At 39.2% G+C, this 12,975-nt stretch overlaps 1 protein-coding gene across 3 annotated transcripts in view; it reads right to left on the reverse strand.

Annotated features, from left to right (window-relative positions):
- Positions 1 to 1,257: 1,257 nt before the first annotated feature.
- Positions 1,258 to 12,975, reverse strand: part of PDE3B (phosphodiesterase 3B) — a 175,093-nt gene continuing 163,375 nt past the window's right edge. The window contains exons 15-16 of one of the 3 annotated variants that reach the window (XM_043481082.1): positions 12,411 to 12,666; positions 1,259 to 1,458 (exon numbers count right to left, since the gene is read on the reverse strand). In XM_043481082.1, coding sequence (XP_043337017.1) covers positions 1,436 to 1,458; positions 12,411 to 12,666 — 279 coding nt within the window. In that variant the 3' untranslated portion in view covers positions 1,259 to 1,435. Of the gene's footprint in view, positions 1,459 to 8,835; positions 11,209 to 12,410; positions 12,667 to 12,975 lie in introns of those variants that run through there. The other 2 variants (XM_043481081.1, XM_043481083.1) reach the window with 2 other exon arrangements.

Below are 12,975 nucleotides of genomic sequence, written 5' to 3' on the forward strand. Positions count from 1 at the left end.
AGCGTTTTTCCACAACAATTGGGTTTATGTTAATGAGGTGATTTTGGAACGCACCTAAGGACTGTGGCTGGTTATCTGGGAACCAAGTTGATTAGAGGGTTGAAACTTTCAGCCCCACCCCCTGATTACTTAGGAGGAGACAGATTCTGGAGGTTTAGTTAATCACCAGTGCCTACAGATTTGATCAACCACACCTGTGTAGTAAAGCCTCCATTAAAAACCCAGAAGGCAGGGTTTCGAAGACTTCCCGGTTAGTAAAGCAGAATGTCTCTAACAGGCTACTGTACCAGGCACTAAACTCCAAGAGGACCGAATTTCCTTTGTTGCGCTACGAATCTCGTCATCTGGCTGTTGGCTCCTATGTTTTAATATCTTCAGTAATAAGCCACTCCGTCTGGTGAGTAAATTGGTTTTCTAAGTTCTGTGAGCTGGTCTAGCAAATTGAATCCAAGGAGAGAAAGGGTTGTGGGAGTCTGGATTATAGCTGGTTGGTCAGAAGTACAGGTAACAACATGGACTTGAGACTGGCATTTGAGGGGGAGCTGTTTTGTGGGACTGAGCACTCAGCTTGTGGGATTTGATGCTGTCTCTGGGTAAACAGTGTCAGAGTTGAATTGTAGGACACCGAGGTGCTGTCGGAGAATTGCTCATTGGTGATGTGGGGGAAACCACACTCCTACATAGAAGTTTGTTCCAGAATGTTTTTTTTTAGGTTTGATTAAAAAAATAAACTTAAGTTTGACATTTAAAAAAAATCTAGATTTCTCGTAATACATTTTTTTAAAAAAAAAATCTAGATTTCTTGTGATATCCATATTTTCAGCTTTTCTTTAAAAAAAAAAAAGAAGTGACATTCCATCAATGCTGGGCTGGCATTTTGAATAGCAAAAAACAATTAGAGCTGAACTGTGTTTTTTTACATGATGTATACAAATTCCACACTATCGAAGTTCATGTCATCATTTGGACGTTCTGTCTGGTCTCATGGGTATTTGAACATGTCTCCCCCGATCCCCATCATCTTTAAACATTGAAAGAAAGCTTCCACTTTGGTTCCCCTGTGAATCTTTGCTTCTCCCGGCTAAAATATCATAGGTTCTTTATCTGATTTGGCTCTTATCACTCGTCTCTGGACTTTTAATTTACCAATGTTCCATTTATTTTATCTGGCCCTTTCAGAATGGGGTGGATGCAGACAGTATATGAGGAATGCAAGTTAAGACACTTTTTGCTTTTTTATTTTTTTCCTTAACCAGAGGAACATAGGTAATTGACAACAGCTCCCAGGGCTGTTATCATGAGAGGGTTTATTAAATCAGCCCTTCTCCATTTATCCTTTTCTGAAAGCAGTTATTTGAACTTAAATGCAATGAATCATACTAAGTCTTCTTAATGGTGGATATTTTATATCTTTTTGGATCTTCTTTGTCTTCATTCAGGGTGATGATACTGAAACGCCTATTAAGGGAAAATAGATCGAGACAAAGCATTAGCAACTAGATCTCCACTTAGACTGTCTGTCTTCCTGATGACATTTAACTGTGAATATCCTCTTTAAAAGCTTTCCTTTGAAAAAGCAAGGACCCCCACCCCCCCGCCTCCTTCCTCCTCCCCCGCCCCCCTGCCAGCTGGGACTTTTGACTATGTGTGAAGCCTCAAGAGAATTAAAGTGTGTCTGGGACCCTGAACTTGGGGATCATTTCCAAGCTGAAACTGGTGACAGCAGAATTTGATGCTGGTCTCTGAAAATGCAATGAAAGTGTTAGTCACTCAGTTGTGGCCGACTCTTTGCAACCCCACAGACTGTAGCCCACCAGGCTCCTCTGTCCATGGAATTCTCCAGGCAACCCACTCCAGTATTCTTGCCATTTCCCTCTCCAGGGAATCTTCCCAGCCCAGAGATGAACCTTGGTCTCCTGCATTGCAGGCAGATTCTGTACCATCTGAGCTGCTGGGGAAAAATGCAGTAGAAATTTGTATATCGATAGTATATGACAATAGTGCTAAACTTTCTATTTTGAAAAATTTAATTCTTTTTCTCAATTCTTTGGGATTCCCTATTAGACAGTAATATCGTCTATAAATAATGACTAGTATGTTTTGTCCTTTCCAATTTTTATGGATTTTTTTTTTGGTTAGAACCTCCAGTAGAGTGCTGATGAACAGTGATGGTGAGCATTCTTGTCTGTTTAAAGGGAATGACTAACATTTCATTGTTAAATATGGGACACTATCATTTCTTTTGTGCATACCCCCCAAACTTACATTTTAGGTTTATATTTTTTCCCTCTCTTCCATTCATACATTCTTTTTTCATTCTTTTTCTTTTTCTTAAATGATTGACTTTTATTATTTTTTGCATTTATCAAGGTAGTAATTCTTTCTTCTCCTTTAATTGGTTAATGTGCTTAATTACATTAATAAAAAAATTTTTTTGAGGGGGTGCACCAAGCAGCTTGTGGGATCTTAGTTCCCTGAGTAGAGATTGAACCCTGGGCCCATGGCAGTCATAACCACTGGACTGCCAGGGAATTTCCCATTATTCAACTTCTGATGTTAATCCTTCTGTGTGCATAATAGCCCTCTTGGCCTAACTGCCTCCCAAAGGCCCACTTCCAAACACCTTCACACTAAGGATTAGGTTTCAACATATGAATTAGACCCATTAGACCCATTGCAATGACCTTTTAGTCCAGCATCGCTTATCTGATAGTTCCTTACTAGTCCAAATTCTTGAGGAGGAATGTGAGGGACTAAGCTTAATCTGTGGGTTAGAATTTGGATTTGGTGCATCAGTCAACTGTGGCCAGAGGTCATATGGTTCCAAAAAGGTGGTCTAAACCACTGGAGACAGAATGTTTTCCAGAAAGGAAAGGTAGGCAGTCAGACTTTTCTGTTTTCTATCTCTCATTCAATCCCTAAATTGTCTCAGTGTTGTCTTCAGAACGTTAAGGCGTTGCAGGTATTACTGTCTACCTTTTCCTGCCAAGTTCAGCTATAACAGGTGGACCTTCACAGGCAAACTCAGTCCTGTCCATTTCTGAAATCGATGTATTCAGTGTAAGTGGTATTCAGTGTAATCTATGTATACAGTGTAAGTGTCCAATGTCTGCCAGCAGATGGGGGTCTAGAAATTAGTCTGGCACACATAAGCAGAAAGTGTCTGTGTCTATAATACTAGGTTCCCCTCACCACTTACTAGGTTTTTTTTTTTTTTAGCCATAGTTGGCATATTTGGTTCATGAGTGCAACATAACAATTAGATATTTGTATAAGTGCAAAATAATCATCACATCAACCAGGGGAATGACCACAGTCTAACTTTTTCCTTCCAGAAGTCTCCTTACATACTGCAAATAATGATTCAGTCAGTCAGTTCAGTTCAGTCGCTCAGTCATGTCTGACTTTTTTTTTTTTTGCAACCCCATGGACTGCAGCACACCAGGCCTCCCTGTCTATCACCAACTCCCAGAGTTTACTCAAACCCATGTCCATTGAGTCGGTGGTGCCATCCAAGCATCTCATCCTGTCATCCCCTTCCCCTCCCACCTTCAATCTTTCCCAGCATCAGGGTCTTTTCAAATGAGTCAGTTCTTCCCATCAGGTGGCCAAAGTATTGGAGTTTCAGCTTCAGCATCAGTCCTTCTCATCAATATTCAGGACTGATTTCCTTTAGGATTAACTGGTTGGATCTCCTTGCAGTCCAAGGGACTCTCAAGAGTCTTCTCCAACACCACAGTTCAAAACCATCAATTCTTCGGCCCTCAGCTTTCTTTATAGTCCAACTGTCACATCTATGCATGACTACTGGAAAAACCATAGCTTTGACTAGACAGACCTTTGTAAGCAAAGTAATGTCTCTGTTTTTTAATATGCTGTTTAAGTTGGTCATAGCTTTTTTTCCAAGCAGCAATCGTCTTTTGATTTCATGGCTGCAGTCACCATCTGCAGTGATTTTGGAGCCCAAAAAAATAAAGTCTGCCACTGTTTCCATTGTTTCCCCATCTATTTGCCATGAAGTGATGGGACCAGATGCCATGATCTTAGTTTTCTGAATGTTGAGCTTTAAGTCAACTTTTTCACTCTCCTCTTGCACTTTCATCAAGAGGCTCTTTAGTTCTTCTTCACTCTCTGTCATAAGGGTGGTGTCATCTGCATATCTGAGATTACTGATATTTCTCCCAGCAATCTTGATTCCAGCTTGTGCTTCTTCCAGCACAGCGTTTCTCATGATGTACTCTGCATATAAGTTAAATAAGCAGGGTGACAATATACAGCTTTGACGTACTCCTTTTCCTATTTGGAACCAGTCTGCTGTTTCATGTCCAGTTCTAACTGTTGCTTCCTGACCTGCATGCAGATTTCTCAAGAGGCAGGTCAGGTGATCTGCTATTTCCATCTCTTTAAGAATTTTCCAGTTTGTTGTGGTCTACAAAGTCAAAGGCTTTGGTATAGTCAATAAAGCAGAAGTAGATGTTTTTCTGGAACTCTCTTGCTTTTTCGATGATCCAATGGATGTTGGCAATTTGATCTCTGGTTCCTCTGCCTTTTCTAAATCCATGTGGTTGCCCTGATCAAATGAACATGAACTTGAGCATATTGACGAGGGATTTTTGTTAGTGACATCTCTGTGTAGCATTTGAGCTACAGCTCCAGTGAGTGCACATACTTCTTTCTGCCCTTGGGCTGTACACTACTTGTAGAAGAAACATGAGATTCACCTTGTTGGTGTTGAAAATAAATATTTGTTGAGTGAATTAATAATGGATAAACAATGCTGAGCAGCATCCCTCTTGATGGGAAAGGTTATGGGCATGACAAATATTTCCTGATAAGTGACTCCTGAGAGTCCTGGTTCCCAGAATGGAACAGTGCCAGCAGGTATCAGGCATCGTAATCTCGGCTGCTCTTACACTCGAGTGGAGGACACTGGAGCCCAGAGGAGGGGTTTGGAACAAATTCCCCCTTAAACTGAGTAAGAATAAGACTCCAAGAAATCTTTTCAGACACTAGGGCAGAGCAGGGGTGAGGGTGGGAAGAAGGGGCAAAGGAAGGATGTAGGAAGTAAATGGAACTGGGACCTCTGCTCCCAACATCACCTCCCCTGGGGCCTTTTCTAATTAGAAATCCCACCCTGGAGCCTGAAGCCTGGGTTCTGTGGGGCTCTTTGCTGCACCTCCTCACCCGGAGTGTCTAGTTAACAAGAAGGATTTGAAGTCTTCAGTGTCTTTCACTTAATACAGCAGCTGCTTCAACACCCATTGCATTTGGACAGCTTGTTTCTGGTCCTCCATCCCATTAGAGGCAGCCCTTGCTCACCTCCATTTGTCTAAGGAGACTGGGCTTCTTAGGAGACCATTTACTATAAATTATTCCATTAGAATCAGGAGAAAGAGCAGTTTCTGCCATCGTCTGACAGACTAATCCCAGGGCAGCTAGAGATGACCGTGAATTTTTTTTTCCCTGTTTTTCTCCCCCCAACACACACCTCCAAGCTTACAGGATTCCCGACCAAGAATCCAGCCCATACCGCCAGCGTGGAAGCACAGAGTCCTAACCACAGGAACGCTTAGGAATTCCTGGCTGTGAATATTCAACCTGCAGAATCCATTTGGGCTGTCAACAGAAGGGGACAGCAAATGTCAGGGAAGCAGTTAAGGGGTGTGTCCGGACAGGAGCTTCAGCAGCGGCCGGCCGTAGGACAGGGAGGAGGCACCTGAGGGGCAGCTGATAGAGTATGATGGTGGGGATGACAGGCAGAGTAAGGCAGATCTGGGTGTTCCTCCTTCATGCCTGCCCCTCCAGCACTTCTAGTCTATTGGTTCTCAACCTTGGATGCTCACTGGAATCTCATGGGACTTTTGCAAAATGCCGACACCCAAGTTCCACCCTTTCCTCCACATTCTGATTGAACTAGTCTGGTTTGGGCCTGGGCATCGGGTTTAGAAAGCTTCCCAGGTGAAGAGGCTGTGAAAGGCTATGAACGGAAATGAGAACATTTCATAGTAGAGAACGCGAAGGACCTCTCCAGAGCCAGGTTCTCAGTTGTAGCAACAGGCCAAGAGGGAAAGGTCATCTACCTACATTAGTGAGAAAGGGCCATAACTTTTCTCTCTCGAGTTCCTTGCCAATTTTCCCATTTGTCCTCTTCTTTCACTTTCAAGTCATGTGGCCTCTGGCAAGTCTTATTTTCCTCACCTGTGAAATGGGTGCATGTGTGTGCCCAGCCGTGTCTGACTCTTCATGACCCCAAGCACTGTAGCCCGCCAGGCTCCTCTGCCCATGGAATTTTCCAGGCAAGAATACTGGAGTGGGTTGCTATTTCCTTCTCCAGGGGATCTTCCAGATCCAGGGATCGAACTCCACATCTCTTGCGTCTCCTGCATTGGCAGGCAGATTGTTTAGGACTAGCGCCCTACTATTAGCATTTTTGACTCTGAAGTTATTTAGGAGCAATTTCTTAAATCTATCCAGCATTCATAATTTTCAGAGTTCTTTGCTATTTATAACTAATTGTTTTGTGATCAGGGAACATGGTTTGTTTGATACATATTTGAAATTTATTGAAACTTGTTTTATAGACAAGCATGTAGTCAACCTTTTTCTTTTCCATTAGGGTTTATTAAGGGTATTTTGAATACAGTTCCTGTGGTCAACTTTTATAAATGTTCCTTCAACATTTAAGAAAATATTCTTTGTTGGATTTGAGGTTCAGGGTATGTCCAACAAATCAAGACTGTTCATTGTGCTATTTGTATTTTTACTAACTTCTGGTCTATTTAACTTACCGTTAAGTCTCCTGCTTGAGTTGTAGATTTGTCAGTTTTCTCTAGTTCTACCAACTTTTGATTTATGCATCTTTGAGACTAACAGATAAGTACATTTGTTTTATGTACCTGGTGAATTTCCTCCCTACAAAACAGATAATAATATCTATAAAGGTTGTGACAAAAATATACCTACATTATGAGGGTTGTGACAAAAATATACCTACATTATAAGGATTGTGATATAAGTATCTTACATATTTTTTAAAATTACATATTGAAGTTATCACTAACACCTAACACATCGTGAGTATGAGAAGATAATGTAGTCTTTTCTGGTTTCCATTGTTGGTACTGAGAAGTTTGAATGGTTTTAAAATTTCTTACTGATTGTTCACCTTTGTCAATCCATTTTTTTTTTCCTTAAACATTTCATACATCATTATTTTGTATTGTTTTTGATAATGTGATGTATAATCTGAAGATACTGGGAAGTCTAAATCTGCTATTTCTGCTATTCTTTCTTATATTTGTTTCCTTGTGTTTGGCAATTTTGTCAAAGTTCCCCAGAGAGAGAGAGACAGAACCAACAGAACACATACACACCTCACAGAACACGTATCACATCCAAAATCTCCTTCTCGGGCATACCCTACCTCAGTGAATGACACTGACAGTCGTCCAGATCAGAAACCTGAAAGTCACTCTCATCATCTTTCTTACCATCACATCCAATTAATTGGGGCAAATTGATTCTATGTTTTAAATCTCAAGTCCATTTGCTTTGCTGTTGTCCTACAACCCATCCTAGTCTATCTAGATCACTGAGGTCTCCCCATGTCTAATCTTACTCTTCCATTCAACATGGTATGTTAGTTGAATGATCCTCACAAAATGTGAATCTAATTGTCACTTACAGATTAAACTTATCCCAAAGGGAAAAGGGGAAAAGTTGAAAAATTGAAAATGGGGGAAAATTAAGTGTCCTGTTGTGCTTTAAAAGGCCTTTCATTAACCACCTTTCTATACCATTCCTTCTTGCACCCTTGAGTCCCAGCTACCCTAACTCTCTTGGCTCCTCCAAGGTGGGTATGCTTTCTCTTCTCCTGGCCTCTACACACGCTATTATTCTCTGTCCACAAGGCATCACCTCCGAGCCAACTCATGAAGTGTTCAGTTCTCAGCATTAAAATCTCTGGGACACTTTCATCCCTGCTCCACAAAACAGTCACTGCCCCCTTCCCCGCAAACACACACCCTCTAGAGCTGCTGACTGGCCTGGCAGCTCCAGTAAAGAAAGGGTTGGCTCCACTCATCTCTTTTGTGAAGGTTCTTCCTATGAGATGATGCAATATAGACAGAGACTGAAGCAGTGCCAGAATTCCTAGGATTCTTATAAAAATAAGTAGAAAAATCCAACAGCATCAGCAGAGTGAGAAGAGCAGGAGAACAGTCTTCAAATTATGAAGTAACTTTAAAAAGTAGCCTTTTATGGAGAAAAATGTCAGTAAACACAGGGATATTATAGCACTACAAGATTATTTATAAGACCAGTGACTTAAAACAGCAAATTCATGATGAAAATGATTCTAGTTAAAAAAATTAGTCTCATTCATTAATAACCAAAATAAGACCTGCAATATGACTGGCTGTAATTTCTCAAGTAAGATTCCATCTACTAGTGCTGTTTATACTTAACATACACTCACATTCATTTCTTACAATTTAAGAATTTAAGTTTCAGGAAGAATACTTTTTAGTATTTGGGTTATTTTAATAAATGTCAATTACTTAGTAAAGGTTAAATAATTGTTAACTTAAATGAGTTTTCAGTAATATCGTTTAATAGCATAAAAATATGCTTTTGAGAAAATATACATTAAAAAACCCAATACAATGTTTTAGTAAAATAGTAAGGAAATTTGTCTCATTATGTACATATGCATGTGTGTGAATTTATATATATATCTATGTACTTTGCAGTAGCAGAAATATATTTCTGCAGGATAGAAAATATACTCTAGAGAAACAGAAGCAAAGGATATATACACTGTAAGGGCAAACTCAATAAATTAGATAAAATTTTATTACTCAGTAATGAGGGACCAGCTTACAATGATGTGACAATGGTAGCAAAAATAGTAGGAAGGAGTTCAGCACTCAAAGTATCTAATAAATAAAGCTTAGTGATTCATTAAATATTTTGATATTATACAGGATCAAAACTTCCAACACTTCCATGGGTCTTTAACTGATATCTTTCAGATAAGCTATATAATCTAGATAGTTAAGAAATTGCTTGCTGACATCATACTTTAAAGGAATTACCTTGCACAGGAAATTCTATTCAATACTCTGTAATGACCTATATGGGAACAGAATCTAAAAGAGTGGGTATATGTATAACTGACTCACTTTGCCATACAGCAGAAACTAACACACCACTATAAATCAACCATACACTAATAAAAATTAATTTTAAAAAAGGAATTATCTTGGAAAATGAAAAATGCTACACAACTTATTTTCCAAAGCCACATGGATGCAAAATATAATATGGTCTCTAAGAATAATGGAAAATATTGGCCTACCATCTTGCCATCCTTCTGGCTGCACTTTATATATTCAAAAATTTTTCACAACTAGGGTATATATCTGGACCCTAACAGGTTTATAAACATCATAAATATGGTTCATTTAATTATCTTAATGTGCTTTTGTGTAAATGATATTACCAAAATATTTAATGCTTTTAATATAAAAATTAAATAAGTACTCCCATCATTTACTTTATCTCAGAAACTAGACTTGTAGTTGGGCTCCAGATGTACTGAGTAGTCACAGGTCATTTCTGTCATGTAGTCTCAAGGCAGAAGGAAATTAACAGAAAGATGAACATGGGTTTTACAGTAACTAAACACATGACACCCAAGATAGGGATCTAAAGATTAAGCACATATTCAATTACTTATTCAACATGTGACCTTTAGAGCACACACTATTTCATTTCTTCTTTATCTTTGATATGATTAACTGCATCTGATTTTTGTAGTAAGGCAAAAGACAGACATCTCCTTTTCCTTGGCTTTAATTAGTCTCAAATTCCAGAAGACAGAATAATGCTCGTTTCATAAAAGGTTAACATCAATATTAGGACAGGTTTTTGTTTTTCTTCTGACAAATTTGTGTTTATATTAAACTTAATGTTTACAAATACTAATCCTGAGCAAGAGTAAAAATAAGAACAGTTTTGACTAAATAAAATTCCTTCATTGTTAAACCTAAACAGCTTTAAAATTCAACCATGGAATAGAAAGTTGATAAGACTGGAATTCAGACTTCTGATGTCCATGGCAAACCTGAATACTCTAAGAAAGAACATACACCTAGTAGTAGATGTAAAAAACAAAACAGTAAAAAGCATCAAAAATTGATGCACCTGGGTTTTGTTAAATGTAACAAAGGTTACTCAGTCCTTCATGGATACACCTAGCTGGAGAACACTGAAGTGTGCTGCATTAAACAGACCCCTCAGAAAGGCAACACTGGATTTCTCTTTTTAGATAGACAGAGACTGCTCCTCCCCCCACCCCCCGAAACAGTCAAAGACATAAAAGACACATCTGGAAATACAATATGAATCCTGTTTTGTGGGGCTTTTTGTTTTGGGGTTTTTTGTTTGTTTGTTTCTGGCTGTGCTCTGCGGCTTGCAGGATCTTAGTTCCCTGACCAGGGACTGAGCTCAACCAGAGATTAAACCTGGGTCACAGCAGTGAAGGCGCCGAGTCCTAACCAGGGGGACCGCCAGGGAACTCCCTTGTTGTTTTTTTCTTTTTTTAAAATCACGTCTTTAAGAAAGCAGAAAGTTGGCCACTTAGGAAACTACAGTGAATTAGTTGAGTTTTTAGGTACAGCTCCTGCCTCATGAACAATAAAAGCCTTTACTCAGCAAAGCAGTATTAGGACAAAGTATTTATACACCAATAAAAGCACTTGAGTATGGGCTTGGCAATACAAGTCAACTGAAACCAAGCTCTTAAGGATACTTTTCGTCCATGTGGTGAAAAAGTGCATGGGAGTGGGAAATGCTGGCACGCAAGGATCCTTTCACAGTGTTAGGGCCTGTCCACCTAGGAGCAGTCAGTTCCAAGTCAGTGTGGTGAGCACTGGGCAATGACATCGACATAAGGCACGGCCCAAGGCGCTTCTTCACCATGCCTTTTCTTTTATTCCAACTGTCTCTCTTCCTCTTCATCTGCTTCTTCAATGACCTGAATCTCATCTCCTTGAGGTAAGGAAGAATTCTCCACCTGCAGTTTATTCCCATCAGCTTTACATTTCTCTTCTTCCTCTATGATTTCCTTCCATATCTTGTGGTTTTCGGTAAGATGGTGCATTAGCTGACAAAATATTTGCCGTCTGCCTTTCCGTCTTTGTGGTTCTGTGAAATTTAACACATGTGTATTCTAATCATAGCAATATGATTCAATTATTCAATAAATATCCGAGCGCCTGTTACATCCCAGGCATTTATTTAAGCACTGGGGTTAAAGTTATATTAAGATTAAAATAATCTCTGCATCATGGGGCTCTCTTTCTAGTGGGAAGACCTAGATAAGCAAAGAAGCAAGACACTTGTGTGTTAGATAGTGTTAAGTGTTATGGATAAAAATAGGGCATGAGGGAAGATGGTGGGGGGTGGGAGTTGTGGGGAGAAAGGCTAGTATTGAAATTTCAAATGATAAATAACAATGCAAGGTTAAAAACCATCCTTCTAAGGGATTTTTTTAAATGTGTTCAATTAAACACAATTGTCAAAATTTTGGTTGAGTATAAATAATTTTTAGAAGTCAAATTTCCCAAGATGACATCAGATGGTAATGCCATACAATCACTCTTCACTATGCTACTCCTGAATACAAGATAGGGTGGGGGAAAGTTCTTTTACTATCTTGTTCCACGCTATCTTATCTGTTCTGATTTATATAGTATGCTTGGGAAACAAAAAAACCAGCTAGATATAATTTAAATCCTACTTTAAAGAGCAAATAACTAATTTATAGTTGCAAAGGTAACAATGTCTTTTTCATTTTCCATTTATACTCATTGCTTTATATTGCTTTATATAGAAAAACTATGCATTACAATTTGGTAGTTTAAAGCCATAATGCCATAAAGCCATAAAGTTGGTTTTCCTCAGAGTTAAGAGAGTATGTATTTTCCTCTTCTCCCAACTGGGTTGAGTGAACTATTCCCAAGTCTATATGAAGGGTATGTTGACAGGGGTGCATGGTGTGAGAAGGGGTTAGGCAAAGGAGGACTAGTCCTTGGGACCAGCCACCTCACCGAAGTTCAGATTTGGCAACTGCTCCATCATGCGTGCACAGGCAGAGCCTGCCGAAGAACACTGGCTGGAGGACAACATCTCCAGAGATGCTGCTTTAACTCAGAATGCTTGTATGATCGCATTCACATGGTACCCAAGCAGTAGCTACTCAAAATGAGATTATTCAGTCTGCACACTTAGATAGTACTTACTTAAGATATCACTACTGTATCTTTAAAAGGAAAGACCCAATCCAAATTAAATGGACATTTGCAATTAATAACATTAACGAAATGACAGTATCCCTATATTCTTACTAGGATTTAGATTGTCCTCTATTTCTTCATCCTCTGTATCTAATTCTTCAGCATCTTCTTCCTCATAACAACTTTCAGTATCATCGTCCTCTTCTGATTCTATCCACTGACCCGGTAGCAGACCAGCAGCGTCATAGGAGTTACACAGGGGACCCACTATGTGGGTGATAAAAGATTCCTGGAGTTTTGCTAGTTGAGGAGAAGAACGATCCATGAAGGGACTGATGGGCAAACCAAGATTTGCTTCTTCATCTCCCTGATCATATTAAAAAGGAAAGTACATCTTTAACTGTTGAAAGGACCACTGAGCTTTGTTGTTAAAATTACCTTGAGGTTTTTTAAATCAAGAACAGTCTAACTCAAAATAATTTTTAGAAAGAAGTATCAATGAAAATCACTGTCATTCCAACTATAAAACTTTTTCTATTATTTGAAAAATCCTAAACAAGACTTTATTCTCACTCTCCCCGTCAACCAGTATGGTTGATATCCAGGCAGCAAGAAAAATATACATCTTTTCAACTAAGTTAAGCAAATAGTTAAGAACAAATCAAAATTATATTAC

Source organism: Cervus canadensis, chromosome 11 (genome assembly GCF_019320065.1).
Source record: "Cervus canadensis isolate Bull #8, Minnesota chromosome 11, ASM1932006v1, whole genome shotgun sequence".
Lineage (NCBI taxonomy): Eukaryota > Metazoa > Chordata > Mammalia > Artiodactyla > Cervidae > Cervus > Cervus canadensis.